General features: G+C 49.8%; 1 protein-coding gene across 1 annotated transcript; it reads right to left on the bottom strand.

Annotated features, from left to right (window-relative positions):
• Positions 1-1,157: 1,157 nt before the first annotated feature.
• LOC144938025 (uncharacterized) lies at positions 1,158-12,865 on the bottom strand. The gene is made up of 6 exons (XM_078865721.1): positions 12,787-12,865; positions 12,201-12,423; positions 11,314-11,475; positions 8,201-8,348; positions 6,044-6,165; positions 1,158-1,686 (listed from the first exon to the last, which is right to left on the bottom strand). Exons 1-6 carry the CDS (start codon positions 12,863-12,865, stop codon positions 1,647-1,649), a joined length of 774 nt encoding a protein of 257 aa, XP_078721847.1. The 3' UTR covers positions 1,158-1,646.
• Positions 12,866-24,400: the final 11,535 nt, after the last annotated feature.

Here is a 24,400-nt window from a genome sequence, read left to right as displayed (position 1 = left end):
ACGAGACGAGTGAGGTGTGTGTAGCCGGAGGCATAGGGTCTACACGAGACGAGTCTACACGAGACGAGTGATGTGTGTGTAGCCAGAGGCATAGAGTCTACACGAGACGAGTCTACACGAGACGAGTGATGTGTGTGTAGCCAGAGGCATAGGGTCTACACGAGACGAGTGAAGAGTGTAGACGGAGGCAGAGGGTCTACACGAGTCAAGTACAGTGTGCTATAAGAAGAATAGAGGTTACGAGTTGTACCGGTGTATGGTGACCGTACTCGGAAGAATAGAGACCACACGTTGTATCGAGATAAGTGAAGATTTAATAAAAGAAGTGTGTTACCCGTCAAGGAGTTTCCTGCCGTCATTTCCAATACTTCAAATGGATGCTCTCAGCGGTGTGGCTGTGGCCGTACGGGCACTTGCCACACAGCACGAGGTGGACCGCCACTCTTCCGAACGGCTCCTCTGCTACGGTGTTTAGGCAGAGGAGCACTTGCGGTAATCGTGTCAGTCGAGTGTGTAGTGTGTGCACGCACGCGTGTGAACGTCAGTGCATGGGTGAGGGGGAGTGTTTGAGATCGTCAGGGTCGCTGTGTGGATGAGATGGTGTGTTTGTGTGTGTGCTGCACTTCGAACCCGGAAAACCGAGTTTGATTCCCGCTTACAACCAACACCAGAGATTCTCAATGGGTTATGGGCCTCCCCTAGGTAGACTCAGCCTCAAGGGAAACAAAGGCGGCCTAGCGTGGTGCTTGCCACCCACTCGTGTGCCGTGCTGGCTGGCACAGGTGCTCGCTAACAGCACCGCCCCAAAATTATGTTCAGGCTCTACGCGTGGTGGGTCTGTCGGTTTAACACGCAGGCTTTCGCGACCGATATCCATAATAGGTGTTTTGGGTTAGATACCGTGAACATAAATGTGTTGTTGAACCCACCACTATCGACACAGCCAATTAGTAAAGTTTAATCACGTAAAACAGAACGTGCCAATTCGTTACTAGTACAGCACATCGGTGTGTTGGAGAGCAAATCCCAAAGGGTTCAAAAGTGACGGAATCACATCTGCCCCTCGATTCAAGGAACGAAACAGGAGGATTTCTCCACAAATGTGGCTGTCGCCTGATGAAGCTAGTTGTAATTAGTGGCGAAACGTCGTACTCGGATTGTAAATGTTGTGGATTGGTTCTCCAACAAACCGGTGTGCTGTACTAGTATACTACACTACTATACACCACACACTAGTGCTGTACTAGTATACTACACATACACTACACTCTAGTGCTGTACTAGTGACGAATTGGCCACGTTCTGTTTACGTGACAACCCTTACTAGTTGGCTGTGTCGGGTGGTGGCGGGTTTAACGACACATTTATATTTACCCGCTCTAACACACAATACAACGATATTGTGGGGTTTGTGTGCGACATCACTGCCACCTGGTGGCGAACGGCGACTGTTGCGGGCGAGAGGGCGCGAGTGCGAGGTTTGTGTGTCGGCGTGCGAGCTGCTGGCGGCGAGGCGAACCCGGGCTGCGGGAATCAGCAGCGTGTCTCGCCAGGACCTCGACATTGACACCGCGGCCACTGCGCCGCGTGCGGGGCCCAGCGGCTGGGGGGGGGGCCGTTGGGTCGTCGGCGGCACGAGACGACCCCTACGAGCCCTCCTCCTCCTCTTGCTTGGCAGAGGGCTTCCTGCACATTTCAGTGGCGACGGAAGGCGATGAAACGTGCACACGTGCGTTTCGAGAATAAATACCACGCGTCAAACATCGCACAGTAATGTGCTTCCACACAACCCAAGTTTCACCGTTACACAAATGCAGTCTTTGTTCTCCTGTAACGCGGTAGTTGCGTTCCTGAGGAATGAAGGATTAAGCACAGTCCGCGATAACATGCGAGATGCGTACGCAGGCTGAACAGAGGCCGAGGCGCGTGGGTAGCATCAAGAAGCAGCATCCAGCAGCATCCCACTGCCTCGTGCGACGCTACGCGAGGCAGCCCGCACACCGCTCACTCGATGGCGTTATAGAGAACGCGTCCCCCCGACATCCATCGCCGTGTTCCCAACTTGGGTTATGAAAGCACGTGGCGCATCGGGAAAACGGATTGCGAAACAAAAACAAATGTAAAGTTGCGACCCCGGGGTCCCGCAAGCCCCCGGCTCTCGCACGGACTGCTTTGCGACGTAATTTTATGTCTGTTGAAGGCCAACGACACGGTAATCCGTTCCTCTCGACGAGCTCTACACGATGCGCCAATACAAGTTTCAAAGTTTTGTTTCTTCTGCACATTAGTCCTCGCTGCGTTTGGACGACACGACAACAGAATGATCCGCGCCAGGCGGGTCGCGGCATCGACGTGCGCGGTGGGACGGAGTCGCCAAAAATACATTAATTACGATTTTGACTTCCGTTTATTCGGGACCTCGGGGTCCCGCCATGAGGTTCATTTATAGCAGCCAAATACTCTAAACGCATGTTTTTAAAAAATGTGGAGGGAAAGACCGGAGAATCCGAAGAAAAAATCCACGACCACGGGGAGAGAGACACGCAAACTCCAAATATCCAAATACACAGCAGGCACCAGGCTCGCGATCAAAGCGACGACCTCCTGTATACCAGGTGAGGGAGATGACATCTCGCCACTGCGTTTAGGACTGCGCACACTGTAAATGGGAGGATCGTCATTGCCGTGTGAGCAGTGGTGAAAGAGGTGGCGCCACGCGATGGCACCGGAGAAAAATCCACGCGACCACGGCTAGAACACGCAATATACAGCAGCAGGCATCAGGGTCGAGATCGAACCCACGACCTCCTGTGTACCAGGCGAGGTAGTTAACATCTCACCACCGTGGTGCCACTTGCGCCACAACTCTCGTGAAGAGGATCAGAGTAGCTGCTGGCGATGGATGCTGCTTCTGCCGATTGTGAGGATGACGCTGCTGCTGACATTGCCGATGAAAACGATCATTGAGGCTCTCGCTACTGCTGCCGCTGAAGTAGTCACAGCAGCGACATGTCACAACACTCCTTGCAGGGAGCAATGTGCATGTGGAAGGGAACTGGAGAACGGAGAAAAGCCACGTGCATAGTTGGGTAGTAAAGCCACAAATCCCCGAGGTGCCAGAGTGACCCAGAGGTCACGACACGGAGCTTGCAACCACCGAGATCCTGAGATCGAATTCAGGCAGCCATCCACGAGTCAACAACTCACATTCCTCAAGAACACTGCAATTTATAAGGACAAACATTTATATAATAGGTGACCCTTTCTGGCAATAAAACAGGATGTGTTCAGACGTTCAAACACCAAATTTATACCTTTTTCAAGGCATCAAGTCTGCATCAACCATATGTACTGGTAGAAAAATATGCAAAAACACATGCGCTGATATTATACGCATCGTCTTTAAAATCGATTGGCCTAGACCAGAGACAACATTCTTGACGACCTTGTCTCACTATCAGTGGTAGACCAGGTAACGACAAAAAGAGTCCGTCTATTTGGATACTGGCAAAAGATCCCATGGATATAATAGGCGACGTTTTGGTCCTTCATGGAAAGTGTGCCCACTGCCAACCCAGTACCGTATCACCAAATAAATGTGTTTAATCATAAACCAGGTTGTCAAGTGTAGCGAGCTGATGGCCTCAGCCCGGTCCACAATGACTGCACTACAACACGCCCCCCCCCCCTCACCATTACATTCGGTATTCCACTTGATTTGGCTAAATCCCAGCTCTGTAACAAAATCACGATTAAAATGCCACTTGAAGGACATTTCAGGGCCACTTTCTCCAACACACGGAATGCTCCGCTATTATATTTGTGACTGGATTCTTCATCTTGCGGTATTACACCGATGGCGACACTTGGAATTGGAAATAAAACGAAGGCGCCACGTATGTACAGGTCCACGGTCCTCGACCCACGCTGCCGCGGGCCGGTCATCGCACGGCTGAGCGGGTCTGGGAATTCCCATCGATTTGGATTAGTCGCCAGCCCTTGCCTCTAAAGCGCTCGATTCAACAATGCAATGAAAATGAAAGGGAACGCCTCCAAATTTATCAGAGCATTTTCCCCAGTTTCTCCCTCTCGTCCAGAAACCGCTCACTCATTGGCTACGAGGATGAATCGGGGATATCAATGTCTCACAAAGAGTTGGGCTCTATAATTCCATGAGATTTCTACAGCTGTCTCAGGGCCATCGGAGATCAATACACTCGGGCGAAGTGAAATGAGTTCTGTGATCATTTCGATCGTGAATTCGGTTGCCCCTGGATGCTACACAAACACGCGTCTAGAGTATTTGGCTGCTATACATTTCCCCGTGATAAGCCACTTAGTTGAGCTATCGTTTGTGTTCAGGTCGCTTCTAAAAGAAAGTTCAGTGGACCTTACCCGGTAAAACCAAACATTTTAATTGTAAAAAAAACACTTGGTTTGTCATTCCCATCATCTGCTCGACCAGCTCTTATTGTTATTCACAGGCGGCTGGAAGAACATCGTCCCGGTAAGGTTTTGGTGATAATAATAATAATAATGCAAACTTCTACGGCGCCTGACGTAAGATCGTAAGCCATTACCCAGGTGCTTACCAAACAAACAAAAACGTTTAACAGGAATTATTATTTCTAGATTTGAAGCTTTCGTGACTGCAATGATTCATACCCTTAGTTCTTTCGGTAAAGTCACGTAGGTAAAAAATTAAATTAAAATTAATAAAAATAAAACAAAAAATCACGACGTTTCGGAGGCAACACAAGCTTCCGTCTTCAGGTGAAACCGTCACAGCAAAATATCTGTACCTTATATAGTGGTTAAGGGGGGAGGAGCCAGGAAGGGCAGCGGGGGAGGAGGAGTTGTGAAGTGGTCAATTATTGCTTTTGTTATACTGCTGGGTGGGTAAATGAATTAGATACGATTAAGCCGCTCTTTGTTATGCTGTTTGTGCGCAAGTCACTGTGGGATGAATGGACTCGTGGTCAGGGACGTGTTGCGCAAATAACTGTGGATGTACATAATAGAAAAGGAGCGGAAATGCCCATGTTTATACTAGTGTTGGCTGACAATAAAGAGTACTGTTAAACGTTAGGGATGTTAACACTCGGTGAAGTAAAATAGTGCCTGTCAGATAAGATGGTCACGACAGCATAACAAAGAGCGGCTTAATCGTATCCAATTCATTTACCCACCCAGCAGTATAACAAAAGCAGTAATTCACCACTTCACAACTCCTCCTCCCCCGCTGCCCTTCCTGGCTCCTCCCCCCTTAACCACTATATAAGGTACAGATATTTTGCTGTGACGGTTTCACCTGAAGAAGGAAGCTTGTGTTGCCTCCGAAACGTCGTGATTTTTGTTTTATTTTTATTAATTTTAATTTAATTTTTTCACCTACGTGACTTTACCGAAAGAACTAAGAGTATGAATTATTATTTGATTGTTACGATAACTTTTTTGTTGTTCCTTTTGTTTCGCGCCATTTCTTGATTTGCTTATTATTTTTCTGAGGGTTTTCATTCCTTCGTAATTGTTATAAACAGCATTTGGCCCTAATATATAATTCGCGCGCAGCATTGTGGGAAGCAATTAGCGAGAGCGGCGCTACATACAATGACATCATTATCATCATCATGGAGGCGACATCCAACGGCGAGGTTTTGCCAACCTGCCCCCTGTGCGCATTCACGGCAGTGGTGGAAGCCATCGGGGAAACGCGTTGCACGCTATAATAAAACTACAAACTTCTTTTGTTTGTAACAGGTAAGGCCCACTGAGCTATTAGCTCTTTCTCAGAAGCGACCTGGCCGTCACAAATGATAGCTCAACCAAGTGGCTTATCACGTGGAAATTGTATCGCAGCCAAACACGTGATGTTGATTCTAAATGCGGAGGAAAAACCCGGAGGAACTGGAGAAAAACCCACACGACCACGGGGAGAGAGACATGCAAACTGAAAATATACAGCAGGCGTCTGGGTCGGGATTGAACCCACGGCCTCTTGCATGCCAGGTGAGGCAGTTAACATCTCACCACCGTAACGCACCCGGAATCAGCACGGCGGTCTTGGCTCGCAGCTGCAGGGCGCCGGGGGGGGGCACTGTAGCTCCTCGGCGTGGCGGCCCACGGGAGCTCGCCGCTGCCGGGGGGTGTAGCCGGCGACAGAGCCTGCGGGGGCAGCACACGTCACGGACACGACCCACGTGCTGTTATATAGCACATTAATCTCACGCAATGTCGTCAATGTGGGGGATTATAAATTAATCCCGGACCATGTCACGTGATAACATTTAAAAAAATGTTCATTTATTCCGCTCCACATGAACATTATAGGCCAAGACCCAAAATAGTCAGCCATTGATGGTTGGGATGGGTCGATATTGACAGCCAAAACTGAATTTGGATTTAATAAATCAGACCAAGTAAATATCGAATCCGATCAAAGTTACTGAACGCCCTAATAGGCTAATCACTTCGTAATTATCCGATTGTGTAGAAGAAAAAAAACATCGTTGCAAGATAAGTGATTTTTTTTACTGAAAACTGCGTTTCAACCAATATATTTTTTCAACACAGAATAATCAGCGTCGTTGTGGAGAATACAAGTAATAATAATAATAATCACAACTTATTTAGCGCCTTTCATAAACTCTGAAGGCGCTTTACATCAGGGAGAACGGGGGTGCAGTTTGGCAAGTGGCTCCGAGGTAGAATAGGAAATGCCGTCTGAAAGACATTTTCAGGCGGAATGACGTGTAAATCCCAACCAAACCGGACTCCCTGACAGAATATAAATTACTATTTCATTTACACGTTACTTATGATACCTGTATCTTTGGGTGAGACCTATCCCCGCCATAGGAATGTGGAATTTACACCACTGCCTCAATGCTGTAAACAGGACATGAGCACTAGTGCCTCAATGTTAATTTGAGCAGGAACCCAATTCGGCTTTTATTTTTTATTAAAATACATTCCTATGAATGATAATCTCTATGACCCTTGGGGGAAACAATGTTAAACTCAAACAACTTCAAAATGGAACCTTTTTCCCTAGTTTAAAATTATGAAATACATAATAGGCTTTAACCTTTCTGCCAATAAAACAGGCGTGAAAATGTTCAAACACAAAATAGATTTATTGCCAGCAAGGGTAAAAGCCTACTCTTTTTAAATCCTTTACATTAAGTTTGCTTGCTTGCGTGCTTGCGACCGTGCAAATCTTTCGGTCGTTTTTTAACCCACTTCCCGTGATCCAATCGAGCTGACATTTTCCACACAGACTCGTTGTGCGTGACAATGAATTTTCGTGAAAATTTTTTTCCAAAATTTTACACTGTTTAAGGGAAAATTTAGAAATATTTAAGTACCAATTGCTTAATGCTGGCAGACAATCTGACCCATAGGTGGCAGCCATCTCAAGCCAGAGGACGAGAGGACTCTAGCCGCCACGCATATAAAGGATTTAGAGTGAAAAACTTTGTTTTTACGGGTTAATTTTTTTCATAATTTTGATACTGCCAAAAAGGTTCCATCGATCTAATGGCTCAACCCAAGATATTAATGCTTTGATACTCGCATTGCCCTTCGACGGATCACTTTTTGGTGTTCTCTGGTCTAACGCCGATGAGACAAGACCATAAAGAAGGCTGTCTTTTAGTGTAGGCCAATTAGTTTCACAGACAATGCGTATATTTTCTTGGTTCTTTCGGTAAAGTCACGTATAATAATTTTTGTATTATGTTGTATTATGTTTTATTTTTATTATTTTACTATTTGCCTTCTACAATAATTATTGTATTCTGTTGTATTTTTATTATTTTATTATTTCCCTTCTACGTGACTTTACCGAAAGAACCAAGAAGATGAATCCCTGCAGTCACGAAAGCTTTAAATCGAAATTTTATGCGTATATTATTAACAGAGCATCTTTGTTTGCATGTTTTTCCACAAGTTTGTATGGTTAATGCAGCCTTGATGCCTTGCAAAAGGTATTTAGTTTAACACCTGTTTTATTGCCATGAAAGGTAAAGCCTATTCTTACTTGTTCCATCAAACGCCACCTTCATTTCCAAACAAAAGTATTGCGCACATTTGTGTTTTTTTTAATCCAGACCAACTTTAAATGTACACAGATGGCAAAACTACAACAAATGAAGCTCAATCTTGGCAACAGCTGAGAATGTGACGAGACGAAGCGCACCTGGCAGAGCGTCTCTGCCGGCAGAATGTCCTTGGTGTAGGCGATGAGGTCCGTGGCCATCTCCAGGATGCAAATGCGGTCGCTCCGGAGGCCTCTGCAGGCGGGAAGGAGCCTTTGCAGCTCGTTGCAGCTCTCGTTAATCCGCTCTCTGCAAAGTGGGGAACACGCGGCGGCTGGACGAATGGCCTCACGCGCACAACCGACTGGGCGGTGACGCGGCACTGCGACGTCGCAGCGCCGCTCGCTGCAGATGTTCACGGTTCGATCCCAGGGGCCCGTCCTCGTTTATTGGGGCGCCACAGTGGCGAGATGCCAACTACCGCGCCTGGTATATGCAGGAGGTCGTGGGTTCGATATACTATCCTGAGATCTGTTGTATATTTGGAGTTTGCATGGATTTTTCTCAGGGTCCTCCAGTTTTTCCCCCGACATTAGAAACATGCATTTAGGGTATTTGGCGGCAATCAATTTCCACATAAGCCACTTCCGTTGAGCTATCATTTGTGGCCAGGTCGCTGCTGGAAAGAGAGCTATAGAGCTCGGTGGGTCTTATCTGATCAAATAAAAAGTAAATAATTACCGGTTTATTAACGTAAACGTACTACTTTCCGTCTGCTTCACAGTAGGAGTTAAAAATCGCGTGACGTCATTTCAAAGATTAGACTCGCTGTCTGTCGGCGTCGCGGTCCATACTTGTCAAATTTGAAAAATTGCCTGCAAATTACTCAACTCGAATAAGCAACAAACTTGGCAGGACCCTCCAGAACAAAGTCACGAGACTCAGGGATTCTTTCCTGCCAAAACAAGCGTAATAATGATAATAAGATGTGGGGGGCGAGGGGACAGCCACGAGCGGCTGGGCGGTGTCCGCTGGGGGGGACTGCTTTTGACACAAGGACGGCTGCAGCGGACTGGCACACCGCCACGAGTCAAACGGGATGCTGCGGGGGAAGAAAGGAGCAGTCCAGCAGCAGCAGCTTCAATTGCAAAGGAGCCACCACGCGTGGCCGAGGCAGTGGTTGTTTAACCTGGGGTGCGAGATGCCCTTTCTGGGGGTGACACATGGGCAGGTTTTTTTTCAAGAAGGCAAATCATCGAAAACACAAATTAAGAAAGGGCACGTGAGTACGACAACTGTGTTTCATGAAACCGATGTAGTTACTAACATTGTACATTTTAACGAGTGAGAACCAAAGGGGTGCAAGGCTGCAGGAAAGGTTAAGAGCCACTGCATTAAAGGCGAGCCGCGCGCCATGATGCGTTTGCGCCTCTCCAGACGCCTCCAATGATTTCGTACGACCGATGAAGAGCAGCCGTTAGATTCGGTTCCAAGCAATTTAGCGGTTAAATTGCTTTGTCTGAGAGCTGGTGAATTTAAAATACACCCACCACACCTCGCTTACCTACTCACCCACCCACCGCCTTCAAATTAATATCTGGGGCATCCGCATCTTCAGATGCCTCCACTATGGACAAAGGATGAATAAAATCCTGGCCTGTTGCATATCATGGCTGCAGGAAACCGACTGCGCTGTATAGGGAAGTGATTCTCAACCTCTCTGGACACGCAGATCGCTACCAACTCAAGATATCTTTGCGCCCACCACGCAGCAGTTACACATTGGTCAAAGGTAAAACTGCCGTATTCCAAAAAGGCGCGGGCAAGCCAGTAGCCAGCTGCCGTGTCGATAAGTCAACGAATATGAATTTAAATAAGCGTGCGATCGGCAGTAAACACAAATATGGGATTGTTAAGAAAACGGAAGTCATCTGCAAAAAGTTATGTGGACCCCTTCCCATGGACCTTGTGGATACCAACAGGTGGGATCCACTGGTGCAGGAAAAGATTGGCGAGCGAATAGGAGCAGTAATGGAGGGGAGATGTCTGGGAGAGACTGGACAGGCGGGCAGCACCTGGGCAGTCGCGACGCGATCTGCTGAAGAGGCGAACGAGGCGGCCTTGACTCGTGCATCAAACTGCAACACTCGCGTCAACAACACGCGCATCATCAACACTCGCGTCATCACGCGCGCAGCCACCGCCGCACGGGAGTCGCTCACTCCTGCAGATGACGACTCGAGAGGCGCGATCAGGAAGCAGACAAGCAGTGGAGAGGCAGCCACACGACGAGCCGGCACCAACTATTGTCCAAGCTCTGCGGTCCTCTAGACAGAAAGTTGTCGGATGCCACCTAATGAGTGATTCAATGTGGGAAGAAATCAGAGCACCGCGTGTTGCGAAAGGGCACACGCTGTTCCCCCACACAGATGGGACAGGTGGATTCCACGCGTTTGCTGCCTTCTGGAAAGCCAGGAGGAGGTTGTGGTACCTCCACGCCCACGGAGAGAGTTCGACAACGTCTGTGCGATTCACCCTCGTTACCTCCAGTGCTGCCCCACGTGGATAGCCGCACCCGTCCGTCCAAGCAGACAAAACTATCCCCCATCCCACATGTGTCCCTCCAAACACAAAAAATATAATGTATTTATTTTTATACCATCACAATGTCAGCAGCATTAGTACACACACTCTGGTACCGGTTTTGACATTCAGTGTCTCACCAGCAGACCCAGGATTGCTTTAATCAATGCTGGTGAACTGCCAGATTTGTATTGTGAAGGTCGCTCCCTACGCGTTATCATCTTGGTATAGTTTAGTTAACAGCAACACATCTGGGTACTCTGTACAGGGCGACTATACCGTGGCTGCGTGCCTGGTAACAGCAATACCCCCCCCCGGCTTACCTCGGGCGATGCGTTCCCACAGGTGCGACGACGAATATCGAAACAACGAAAAATCAAAGAAATGTCATTATCAGAATATTTATTTAGACTGCCGGAGGAATCAGATGCCCGGGGGGGGCAGGACAGAGGCCAGGTGGGGCGGGCAGGTGGAGGCGAAGGTTGAGAGGCGACGGGTGACGAGACAGGAGGGACGATGCTGTTGGCGACGTGGGGGTAGCAGCGGCGTGAAGATAAGCGACGACGCGTTTGCGAAACGACGTTAAAATGGGGGGGGGGGGGGGGGCGGGGTGTGCGGGACGTAAATGGGGGGGGGGGGGGGGGGTGCATCCCTGGCACGGACGCACGCACGAGGCCCACCACCACCGCACCTCCTCCTCTTCTCGTTGGCCGTGTTGCGCCGGGACGACGAGTCGCCGCCGCCGCCGTCTTCTCTGGCCGCCTCCAGCGCGGAGGCCGCCTTCGCGGCGCCCTCCGTGCCGCACTCGGCCCGGGACTGCGCCAGCACCGGGAGCCTGGGGCGGGTGCGGAGCCTGGGGCGGGTGGGGGATGAGTGGCAGGAGCGCGTCACCGCGGGCGAACGCCGATGGCGGCGCGCGGGAACGTCACCACGGCGCTCGTGCCAGGCTAGGTGCACCCTTGAGGCCACGTGAAATGCCGAAGGCTCGCTGCCGGCAGGTCACGGGACAGCCCCGGGTGTCATTGGTTGACCGAGATGACCGCCAAAGGCACCAGCTGTGTGCTAACTTGCAGAGTTTTAGCTGCCTGGCGCTCCGCTCGTTGTTGTGAGCGTCGCCCCCCCCCCCCCCATCTGCCCTCCATCGTTGCTGGAGGGCGACTGCCTCCAACTGCCCAGCAGCAGCAGCAGCGGCGTCCTTCACGATCCGACACCGCTGGTTACAGTCTTTGGCAAGTCCAGTCGGCTCCATCTCTTCTCGAGCCCGTGCCGCGACCAGTTAGCCCCCCCTGCATGCGGCCAAACAGAAGCTGCTTGGGCATGGGGTGGCTGGGCATGGGGTGGCTGGGCATGGGGTGGCTGGGCATGACCCAGCCACCGTAGCCTCGCCTGCCGCAGGAGCTCACCGACGGGACTTTTGAGTCCAAACCTCAACAACAAATCCTGCCTCGTTAAAACCCAGGCTGGATTGTAGGCAGGCTAACCTGAAGGTTGCAAACCGGTGCAGACGTCCCTTCAACAAACATAATGCACGTTTCGCAAACTGAAACAAGGGACAGTTATGACCGTGGCAGAGAATACCTGGAGGGTTGGGAGGGAAGCTTCGTGTTGAGCGATGGGCCCCGCTCGTTTTCACACAGCGGCGTTTGGCGGCTGATGAGAAGACAATGCCGCCCCACCGACTCGGATAACTCCTCGACCACTCGACCAGACCGGAGCGGGTCGTCAGCACACCGCTGCACGGACACTTCTCCACGCTCTTTCACAACTGCCTCGTCAGCGGTGGGGGGTGGAGGTGGCGGGACTGGTTGAAGACACACCCATGGCAGGTGTTTTGTTTTTGTGGAACTGATGTGGAAAGGGTGGAAAGGGTGGAAAGGGCTCCCCCCCCCCATCATGGACGCACACCCACACGTGCTCTTAATTCTCTTAATTCGCGAAATGAATGAGCAGCCACCAATCGCAGGGCAATGGTCCCTGGTGGAGCCGCGCTGAGCTCGCCTGTGATTCATCGCACGTGCATCATTGTGCGCGCTGTGGCATATGGGAACCTAATACACCATTTTGGGTAGCCGCATGCGTTTCGTTATTATGATTCTAAGTGAATGCGACGGTGATCAGAGGCGTGGGGTTCGACAGCGGTGGTTCGAGTTCGATTCCCGCTCACGGGTCCGGCCATCGGTGGCGACGACTGTAATGGCAGAGCCATTGACCATCGGTGGCGACGACTGTAATGGCAGAGCCATTGACTATCGGTGGCGACGACTGTAATGGCAGAGCCATTGACCATCGGTGGCGACGACTGTAATGGCAGAGCCATTGACCATCGGTGGCAACGAATGTAATGGGCAGAGCCATTGACCATCGCGGTGAAGTATGGCCAACACCCCTACGTGGCCACACGTGGGACTGGCAGCCTTTCACCGCCGGTGGATTGAGAATGGGCGGACGAGGCACAGCTGGCAGCTGTGACGCTGCCACACCATGGCTCCTCTCATATCGCAGCACAACGCATTCCTCGTGGGGAAATATACAACAGCTTGGAGACGTTTCGGGCAAAGGCGCCTACACAGCTATGAAAAAGGGTCATTGCCCGACACGTCGCCTATCTATATAAAAATATATAATTCTCCTTTCAAGGGCCGCTGTTATTGACGAATGCGTGGATGTGTTTTGGTGAGATGCTGTGCTTGTGCAGCCCCACCGGCTGCAGAACGACAGCGGCGTGTAAATGGGGTGGGTGGATGGGGGGGCTGGATACGAAATGAATGTCAGAGGCCTCCCTTGCGCACAGATCGAAGCTCTCAGGTGGCCTCTGAGAGGCATCGCACGCGGCTCGCTGCACCTCGGTCTCCCTTCATCAAGAGCTGCGCGTGAACCCCTCCCGCCCACCCCAATCATTCAATCCGACTTCCCACAGGGGGGTCACACCGAGCTACGGGATATTAATTACAGGGTAATTATTTTTTGTCGTAAATCATTTTAATTACTTTCCACTGCCATTGCCCTGGGTCGACGACAGACATCCCCCCCCACCTCCCAGCGTGTTGTAGTAAAACAACCCACTGTTGTCTTTGTGTGCTCCGTCAACGGTGACCTCCGGAGGAGTGCCACAACGACACGGAACCTCGGTGTCGTGAAGGGCTCTCGTCGTGTCTAGCAGATACTCGACACTGGGGTGTAGCGAGCCCCTGGACGTGCTGACACCGTCACGCGCAAGAAGTGCGCAGGACGGGAACAGCGTCTCGGTGACTTTGCGAGCGCAGAGTGAGTCGCGGGCAGCTTTGCGAGGTGTCACAAGGTGATCACTTCCCACACGCAGATGCACCCTCCCTTCCCATATCTGTCACGACACATACGTCAGCAACACTTCCCGCACTCAATTCTCAGGGTGAGCCTGCAAAAAAATCGTTTTCAGATGGCCATAATGTGAGAAGTGCACGATCATAATCATCATCAGCTGTTTCTGCTGCTGCTGCTGCTGCTAATATGATTAATATGCTGTTGCTAGTGCTGATAATAATGCTGCTGCTGATAACGATAACTATACAGGATAATCACGAATCATTGTTATTTAAAATAGCTTCTTTTTGCATATTCTTGTATAAAATTATATTTGTAGGTGTTGTCATATATTTTCGCGTGTTTTATTTGTTTATTATGTGAAATTGGCATAAATAAACATACAAATAGACAAAAATAAATATCCTACTTTAAAAACGTAATGTATGTACTGTACCATACCACTCCAATCTAGAAGATTCTGTATGGGGTGATGTAAATACGTGCAGTATTTTCATGAAGTTGTACGTAGTGTTTAACGTACTGCATATAATATTTGATACTGAAATCAAGCATATCTGAATTTCGATTTAAAGCTTTCGTGACTGCAAGGATTCATCGTCTTGGTTCTTTCGGTAAAGTCACGTAGAAGGAAAATAAGAAATTAATAAAAATAAAACATAATAAAATAATTCTCACGACGTTTCGGCCACAACGCAAGCAGCCGTCTTATTATTTTCCTTCTACGTGACTTTACCGCAAGAACCAAGACGAACAAGTATAGCTGCTTGTTTTTTTTTCCACGCACGTGATGCCGATCGCCGGACTGGAGCGGTTTTTCTGCTTTCGCCGGATCGGCCCCGGACCGCCGGATGATGTTGGAAGCCGCCGATAATTACACTGGTGGACGTTTGCAGCAGCTTTAGACTAATTTCAGGGTGCTGATTCCAAATCTGATCTCAGATTTGCTCTATCACATCTCATTTTTATGCTATCGGCATACCCCATTTTCATTGATTTTACCTGAAATTAACTCTGTCACTTATGATTGCAAGTTGTTGTGAGTCAGTGACTGCTTCAGTGTTAAAATATGGTGCTGTATTTTTAGCATAGTGTGTTTATAATATCATTTTATGTAGATATCCACATTTATTTAATATTTTTCTTCTGTAGTTTTTTATTGAAAATGCAATATTTAATATCTCAAAAACCTGATGTGATAGACAAAAACTGATGCCAGATTTGGAATCAGCACCCCAAAATGACCTTAAAAACCGTTGGAATACCTTATGCCAAAAAGCGTGTTGACCAGTGTAATCGATTATCATCTCTAATGTTATTGACTGATGCTCCTGCTGTTGTGAAGTGACTCATGCAGCCAGCTATGGCTGCAGAGTTTGATGGTACATGTTGTATTTCGTCGTTTATTGTGAAAATTCGGTCACAGTTCCTATGTTCACTGTTTCATTGCTTTTATGGCTTTATTTTGGTGATTTTCGAAAAGTGTTTTGGTTGGCCATGTTTGTTTGTTGTAGTACAGAGTTAGACTGATGGCCTTAATCTAAGTTGTCTTGTGGTTGTTGTTGTTTGTCTTGCATCCCACTGGGATTTTTGCACACAGTGTTGGTGTACGGTGCTTTTTCTGCAATATTTTGCTGTCCTTTATTGGATTTTCTGTTTGCACATAGTCACTTTAAGATATTTTCTTGTTCATGTTTTTGTTTTTTGTTTGTCGCGGTTGCACCCGATTCAAGAGCCGAATGGCTCACAGGGCTATACTTAATAAATGAACTTAAAATCTCGGAAAGTTGATTCGAGTCTTCACTGTTTCAAGTGGATCCTGCGCTGAAATTATTAATCAAATTCCGAGTTTTAGTCAACATTATGCACGTCTGAGGAAACACAAACGCGTAGAAGAAACTCCTTGTCCTGCGGAGGGACCTGGTAGGAACGTTGGGTTGCTCGGTCAGTGGCCAGGGTCAACGGCGGCGTGATGTATTCCGCAAATATGCCCGACTGTGAGGGCGGGCACAAGCCGGCGTGAGTAGGTTAAACGTTGAGTCTTATAAGGGCACCACGGGGTGACCAGCCCCTCCCCACCCAGCTCCACCCCTCCTACCCCCCACCCAGCCCCACCCTCCCCACCCAGCCCCTCCCCACCCTCCCCACCCAGCCCCTCCCCACCCTCCCCTCTCCACCCAGCCCCACCCCTCCCATTTTTGGATGCACGACGGACGGACGGACACAATAATCCCCTGTGGGCTGGTGTAACCAGGAGGTTCCCACCAGTTAAAAAAACCCCACAAATATCCATAGACGCGCACAGATGGGTTATTGGACACCATTGCTACCGTGGGGCGCGTGGACGAGACGGACGACGACGATGATGACGATGGGATTGGCAGCCGGAACAGAAGGCATCCGAGGACAACTGCCGTGGATATTGAGCGGTTTGCGTTTCGGAAGATGGATTGCGGATATCGCGGGATTGTGATGGATTTGCAGCGATGCATCGTGGCTTCCGTGGAAAGGCTGCGGCAGGTGATAAGGATGAAGACCAGATGACTCGATGATGAGGACGATAATGATATTTGTTATGAATATGTTATGATGATCCTGGTTTGTGAGAACTTGGATGACTGCAGCAATCTCACCGGAGTCGACGCCTTGTCATAGACCACAAGGGCCACCCTTTGCATGGCGTTTGTTCTTTGATTTGGAAACCCATCTACAAAAGCGGAGAAATTCACAAATGTCACAATCATCCTGTTGGCAGGTCGCCTTGCCCCCTGATTCGGTAATCCTGTTGAAGTGTGGCCCCTATTTATTTTCGAGAGGCACAATAGCGATGGCGTGTAAATTCATGCGAAACATAAACAACTCTGCATTGTAATAGGGTTTTCCCCCTTTTTCTGGCAACAAAACTGAAACCTTTTTACAAGGATTCATGTCTGCATTAACCACAATACTTGCAGTCAAAATGCAAACAAAACACACTATGACAATATATGCATTGTCCTTGAAACTGATTGGTCCACACAAGGGACGACTTTCCTTTGAGCCTCGACCCAATTGGTGCTCGACCAGAGGACGCCAAAAGGCGTACAGCTCAAAGACGATGCACTATCAAAGTAATGAGGGCTCGGGATGAGCATCTACATCATTAGACCTCCTTTGCCAGAAAAAAGGGGAAAAACCCTTCTATTATATTTTGGTACTTGCAAAATAGGTCTAGTGATGTAGAAACTCTGCATTGCACAGTCGCGAACGACGTTTCGAGTCGGTGTCGTTTCTGCTGTGTCCAGAAACGTCACCTATTTATAACAGACAAGGGCCATTTCCCCCCAAAAAACGTCTTATTGTTATTTATTTAAATATTTAAATTTTCATTTCAGGCAATATTGTTGACGAATGTTTGTGAGCTTTTTTGTTTAACATTCCAAGTGCGTGTGCTGTGCCAGGCAGCGCGCTGTGTGTAGTATCGGCCACGAGGGGGCAGTGTCCGCTGTGCCCCGCGCGTGACGAGGCCTCCTCCATTCCCACCGAATGGAGTTGGTGGCATTGCAGGGAAGGGGTCTCGCGTTGAAGACGAAAAAAATATAATAATACTGTAATGATGATGAATTTGCGTATAAGTCAACGATTCAGAGGCGCGGAGCCAAACTCAGGGCTGCTCGAAAGCCTGACTCAAACTCACCTGGTATCGACAATCAAGGGTATTTCCCTGTCCACAGGCGACCTGCTTGTCAGTTTTAGTTTCCTTATTCACCAAAGTTCCTGTACCTGACACCATCGCAATCATTGAAGACTTGGTTCATCAAGGACTGAACACTAAGGTGCCCCCACTGGTGAGACACTGCTTAACCAAAATCGCTGTCCGTGGTGCTGACGTTAAGAAAAACCGCCACTTTTTTCAAATTTTCTTGCTGCGTTTTTCACACCTGATGATGATTGCTTGTGTTGCAGTCGAAACGTCGTGAGCATTTTATTGTTTTATATTTTTATTATTTTATTGTTTCCCTTCTACGTGACTTTACCGAAAGAACCAAGAATATATAGAGATAGAAGCCTTTACATGTTTCTTAAAAGGTCCGAGTGCATTCGATGTTGCGGATATGCATCGGGATATAGAGAGTTTAACACCTAGGGGGCGACAGCAGAGAACCGACGTGAGGCTGTAACAGTATAATAATGTAGTATATAGTGTAGTGTATAGTGTAGTGTATAGTGTAGTGTATAGTGTAGTGTACAGTGACGTGAGGTTGTAACAGTATAATGTAGTGTATAGTGGTGTAGTGTATAGTGTGGTGTATAGTGTAGTGTATAGTGTAGTGTATAGTGACATGAGGCTGTAACAGTGTAATGTAGTATATAGTGGTGTAGTGTATAGTGTAGTGTATAGTGACATGAGGCTGCGTGGGGTTCTCCCATGAGCCCTCAGTGCAAGAGGAGGATCGCGAGGTGTGGTGGTGGTTGTGGTGGAGAACCGGCGGTGAAGGCGCAATGACAGAGGCAGGCGCACATTTATTGTTTGTCCTGCTGGCGAAAGGAAGCCAAAATAGAATAATTATAAGGGTTGCTTAACGACGACCACTTAAAGCAGTGACGGTTTCTCATTTAAAAGTGTTGTGTGTACTGCCCTAGACGTGTGTTTATATGCGGTAAGACCGGACACCGGTTGATTCCATTCCGTGACCAGTAATACAAAACAAAAACACCGACGTTACCACGGCACTGTTACAAATCAATTCCCGACACGCAAACGCAGATGCCAATTGTCGGACTGTCCGTGCCACAGGTGGCAACCAAATTTGTTGAGCAGAGAGGCACGGATGTGTTGGGCTGAAAGCACAAACAGACGCAGCGTCTCCCCCGGGGATAGGATGTGGCTATAGTTCATTATCAGCGTCAGCCATGGTTAATCCACTGCTCGATGAATGCCTGCCCAATCCGTCACCATCTCCACACGGCCGTGCGATGTTAAGGGTTCATCTCACTCCTCCTGCACGAGCTGATTGTGGTTGCTCCATTTCCGCAGTGGAGGGCTCTTGGGCGAAATCCCTCCCTTGGCTACCACTCCGTGGTTAGTCTCGACCACCGGCTATCATCATCATCATCACCACCCCTCAGAGTCGAGACGTGTCCTCCCGACGCCCCCTTTTTATCCATCGGCAATGCGATGCCTTCACCCTGCGCACGTCATTTAAACACATTCCTGCTGCGGAGGAGGGAGCTGCTGGTAGGGACGTTGTTGGGTTGCTCGGCCAATGGCCAGGGTCTACGGCGGCGTGGTGTATTCCGCAAATATGCCCGACTGTGAGGGTGGGCACAAGCCGGCGTGAGTAGGTTAAACATTGAGTTTTATAAGGGCACCACGGGGTGACCAGCCCCTCCCCACCCAGCCCCACCCCTCCCACCCCCCACCCAGCCCCACCCTCCCCACCCAGCCCCTCCCCACCCTCCCCTCCCAGCCCCTCCCCACCCTCCCCACCCAGCCCCTCCCTCCCCACCCAGCCCCTCCCTCCACACCCTCCCCTCTCCACTCAGCCCCACCCCTCCCATTTTTGGATGCACGATGGACGGACACAATAATCCCATGTGGGCTGGTGGAACCAGGAGGTTCCTACCAGTATTATCGGCGTGCTCCTCCCCTGTCGCCCAGGCTAATCACCAGCCTCTCCATGATGCCCCCTGCACGTTCAGGACTTCGTTTCGTTGTCGATGATGCGGGCACAGCTGGGAATGTTCTCTTCCGAGCCCATTCATAGCAGGTAATACGCACTGCTTGAGATTACCCAAATCCAGACGAGTTATCAGATCACGTTATCGATTCAGACGCAGGTGGTGGTATTTATTTCAATGATCACATTAACACAAACTCAACGCATCCGTCAACATTAGCGATATGAGCTCTCCAAAAGGGCCCATCACGTTCATGTTGTGCTCTGCGTGTATTGCCTTTTCATCGTGGTTGTAGTTCTTGAATGATCGATTCAAGTTTACAAAACCTGAAGCGTTTCCCAGTGGTATCCTTTCAGCAAGGATACCCTCCTGTTCCGTCGACTTGTTCGACCTTACCTTCGTGTTGCTCGTATTTATATCTCCGTGTCCCCGCTTTGAAGCCGTCTGTGTTTAATCATGCAATCATTTCCTCTCCTCCATTACCATCGGTTAGCACGACTATCTGTGCCTTCACGACGGCTGAGTGGATGCATCGTCTACAACAGCAATTCACGGCATATTCATGGCCCGATTTCTCGCATCTTCCCATTTCTGTCGCCACTGTTGCTGTTCATCTTTTACAACCTCGTTTGTGTGGCGTTAACGATCCTATCGTTTTTAATGACATCTGCAATCATTTTTGTGTCACGTTCACTACTTTATAGTAGCTGGTTATGAACTAGTTTACCAGACTGTGTGATTGTTTTTAGTTTGTTCTGTTTTACCATTCTCATGCCATGTTCGTAATGATCGTGATGGTGATTTTCGTGGTTTCAGACGTCACTTTGTCCTGTTTTTGTTTACATTTCACGGGTTATTTTACCCCTCAATGAGGAGTGCACCGTTGATTACAATTGCACAAGATCACCATGATCTCTCATATCCAGCAAGGCGGCCTTCATTCAGCAGTGCGTGGACCATGCCTCATGATGATTGTGTTGTTGTTTTATTCAGACATCAGTTTCATTCGTAAACAATAATTGCTTTCCCCACTCTGCGGGTGAAGTCGTAATTGTTTTTACGAAGCTGTTCAAACTGATAACACATCAACTGCTTACGCAATTTATCTGGATTATAAGACGCAACTTTTGCCCCGTTTTAAAGCAAACGGTTCGGGGGTGCGTCTTGTAATCCGACACGCGCGTGTGTGTCTGTGTGTCTGTGTGTGTGTGTATCTGTGTGTCTGTGTGTGTCTGTGTGTGTGTGTCTGTGTGTGTGTCTGTGTGCGTGTCTGTGTGTCTGTGTGTGTGTGTCTGTGTGTGTCTGTGTGTGGTGTCTGTGTGTGGTGTCTGTGTGTGGTGTCTGTATGTGGTGTCTGTGTGTGGTGTCTGTGGTGTCTGTGTGTGTGTCTGTGTGTGTCTGTGTGTGTGTGTCTGTCTGTGTGTGTGTCTGTCTGTGTGTGTGTGTGTCTGTGTGTGTGTGTGTGTGTCTGTGTGCGTGTCTGTGTGTGCGTCTGTGTGTCTGCGTGTGTGTCTGTGTAGTCTGCGTGTGTGTCTGTGTAGTCCGGCAAAACAACCTCCTACCTCCTCGCGGTACCGGACGGGCAACACTGTCGTGGGCAGTGCTGTGGGGGGAGGGCCAATGCCCATTGGCCTCTCCCCTCATGGCGTCTGTGACCACCACAGTGGCTAAACGGGGGCTCTGGACGGGTGCGAGGGGCTGGTAACCCCTCCACCTTCAATTAATTACCACGAAACCACGAATTAAACATAAACCTGTAACTAATAAGCTTGTGCCGGAGGCCCCGGGGGGTCAGGCTTTTATGACGTCTCCTGGCTAAACCCCATTTGGCGGAGCCAGGAGATTGAATCTTCACCCTCGGGGCTTCTCCAGAAACAACGAAAAACCATTGCGGATGGCCACGTGGAATGTTCGAACGCTCACTGCGGAGGAGAGGCTGCCACTCCTTTGTCGGGAGCTGGACCGGTACCGCCTGGATCTCTGCGGCATTCAGGAGGTCCGGTGGACCGGTTCTGGTTCCTGCCACCATGAGGGGTTGACAGTCCTCCACTCGGGGCAGGAGACTGCCAAACAACAGAGTGTGGCTCTTCTTCTGAACAAAATAATGAAGGGGACGTGGGAGGGTGGCGGTGAGGTGTGGGAAGCTGTAAGCCCCAGGATACTTTGGGCTCGCCTTCCCATCAACCGGAGGCGAGGAGTGGTGGTCGTGATTACTTATGCCCCCACCGAAGACGAACATCCGTGGAGGGATGCAGGCAAAGCCGATGAGTCAGATGCCTTCTATGACCTCCTGTCACAGGTGCTGGCTAAAGTGGCCACTCGGGACAGAGTCATCTTGTTGGGTGACTTCAATGCCCGAGTTGGTCATGATGTTGGCACCTGGTTTGGAGTGATTGGAAGGCATGGGCCAGATCAGCTCAATAACAACGGTAGGAGGCTGCTAGATTTTTGTGCAACCCATGGGCTTGTAATTACCAACACGCTCTTCTGGCATCGGCGCATCCACACAACATTATGGATGCATGCCGGGTCCAAGCAAGAACATCTGCTGGACTACATAGTGACGGACCAGCGGATGCGAGCCCATGTCCTTGATATCAGGACCTACCGTGGAGCTGATCTGCCCTCTGACCATCGACTAGTCATCTGTAAGATGCGCCTGCCATTCTTCCACTCCGGTGGTGGGTGTACACCCAGGACCCCATTCCAACCAAAAGTGACCTGGTCTCAGTTAGCTGATGAAAGTTGCAAGCGAGAATTTCATCATCGCTTGCAGCTGGGGTTGGCATCGTCCCCTACTCCACCTGATGTCGAGGGTAAATGAGCGAGGTTTAAGACTGTGACTCATTCAGCTGCAATGGCTGCTTTGGGTACGCGGTCCAGACCTCCCCAGAAACCCTGGCTGACAGAGGAGGTGTTCAGGTTAATTGACAAAAAGCGACAGGCCCACTCTCATCGCCTACAGCATCCCACGTCAGAGAATGAGGAGGTTTACCGCAGCCTTCGCTCGGAGGTTCGGAGAGCCGTAAGGCGCTGCAAGGATGGGTGGTGGTCGCGGGTTGCTGAGGAGATGGAGTCTGCCTCAGTGGCCCGCGATCACAAATCACTATTTAACTCCATCAAAAAAGTAACCTGCAGCGCCACACCTATTACCATCATGAGGGGAAAAAACGGTGATCCAATCTCCGACCCCCAGGAACAGGTTTGCAGATTTGCTAAGCATTTCTGTGAGGTCCTGGGGGAGGGAAAATCTCTCAGCCAGGAAAACATCATGGCACAAAGTGGGGATAACCCTGCTGAGGCTGCGGTGCCTCAAATATTGGAAGAGGTCACCCCCTGTGAGTGGCTGGCTGAGGTGCCAGCTGTTGAGGAAGTACTAAAGGCGATCCGGAGTCTGAGACCAGGAAAGGCACCGGGCAGAGATGATCTCCCAAGCGAAATGCTGAGGGAGGGTGGCGTTTGTGCACAGACTGCCCTATATGACATCATAACAACAGTCTGGACCACTGAACGGGTACCGCAGGATTGAAAGGATGCCCTGGTGGTCCCCCTCTTTAAGAAGGGGGACCGCACAGACTGTAACAACTACAGGGGCATCTCACTCCTCAGTGTGCCGGGAAAGGTCCTGGCAAGGATTATTCAACATCGCCTTGCTAGGCACGCTGAGGAGAGGCTTGCGGAGCCCCAATGCGGTTTCAGGAAAGGGCAGTCCTGCACAGATGCCATATTTTCTGGCCGTCTGCTACAGCAGAGGTGTAGTGAATTCCAAAAAGACCTACATCTCTGCTTTATTGACCTGGTCAAGGCCTATGATACCATCAGTAGGCCTGGGCTCTGGGTTGTTCTTCGTGCTTTCGGAGTCCCTGACCCTCTGCTCACGATCATTAAGGACCTTCATGATGGTGAGCGGGCCCTGGTGAGCGGGGCCCGGGTAAAACTACGTAGCCGGGAGTCGGAGGAGCCTTTCCCTGTACACCTTGGGGTGCGACAGGGATGTCCTCTGGCTCCCGCATTATTTAACATCTATTTCGACTGCGTAGTTTCGTGAAGCCTTCAATAGCTGTACCGGGGGAATTTCCATTTGGTACAGATATAATGGGAGGCTGATCGACGCCCGGGTGTGATCAAGGGATGGCTCCCTATTGGTCAACCACGTTATGTATGCCGATGATTTGGTAATATCTGCTCATTCAGAAGAGGAGTTGGAGACGCGGCTGCTGAGACTGGAGCGTGCCACTAAGAGGTGGGGCCTTACCATCAGCCCCACCAAAACTAAGCACCTGCCTGGGTATTTTGTACCATCGGACACTCCACCCCCACAACTCCCAATCGGTGATGGGGCAGTTGTGGAGAGAGTGGAGAGTTTCCATACCTGGGCAGTGTGCTTATGACCGGCTCCAGTTTATCAGCAGAGGTCTCACTCCGAATCAGTCGAGCGGCAATATCTTTTCATCGGTTGCGTAACGCTGTGTGTAAGCTACCTGGTCTGTCGCTCCGCACGAAGCTTCAGGTCTTCTCGGCCACGGTCATTCCCTCCCTTCTCTACGCTTGCGAAACGTGGACCCCCCTAATGGAGCATCTTCACCGGTTGGAAACATTTAGGCTGGCCTGCCTACGATCCATCCTGGGTTTAACCAGGCTGGATTGTGTGAGGAGCTCACAAATCCTTGAAGGATCTGGGCAAAGTCCCATCGGTGAGCTCCTCCAGCAGGCAAGGCTGCGTTGGCTGGGTCATGTAGCCCGCATGCCCAGCCACCGCATGCCTAAACAGCTTTTGTTCGGCCGGATCGAGGGGGATAAACGGGCGCGGCACGGGC

Source organism: Lampetra fluviatilis, chromosome 20 (genome assembly GCF_964198595.1).
Source record: "Lampetra fluviatilis chromosome 20, kcLamFluv1.1, whole genome shotgun sequence".
NCBI classification, from domain to species: Eukaryota; Metazoa; Chordata; class Hyperoartia; order Petromyzontiformes; family Petromyzontidae; genus Lampetra; species Lampetra fluviatilis.
This window is presented reverse-complemented; position numbering and strand designations above follow the sequence as displayed.

Excerpts from the sequence above, each read along its gene's own strand:
- LOC144938025 (XM_078865721.1), bottom strand. The coding sequence starts at position 12,865 with ATGGCTCTGCCATTACAGTCGTCGCCACCGATGGTCAATGGCTCTGCC. Across the intron at positions 11,476-12,200 it reads CTTCCCTCCCAACCCTCCAG|GCTCCGCACCCGCCCCAGGC; the intron begins GTATTCTCTGCC and ends CACCCGCCCCAG. Across the intron at positions 8,349-11,313 it reads GCCAACGAGAAGAGGAGGAG|AGAGCGGATTAACGAGAGCT; the intron begins GTGCGGTGGTGG and ends CCCACTTTGCAG.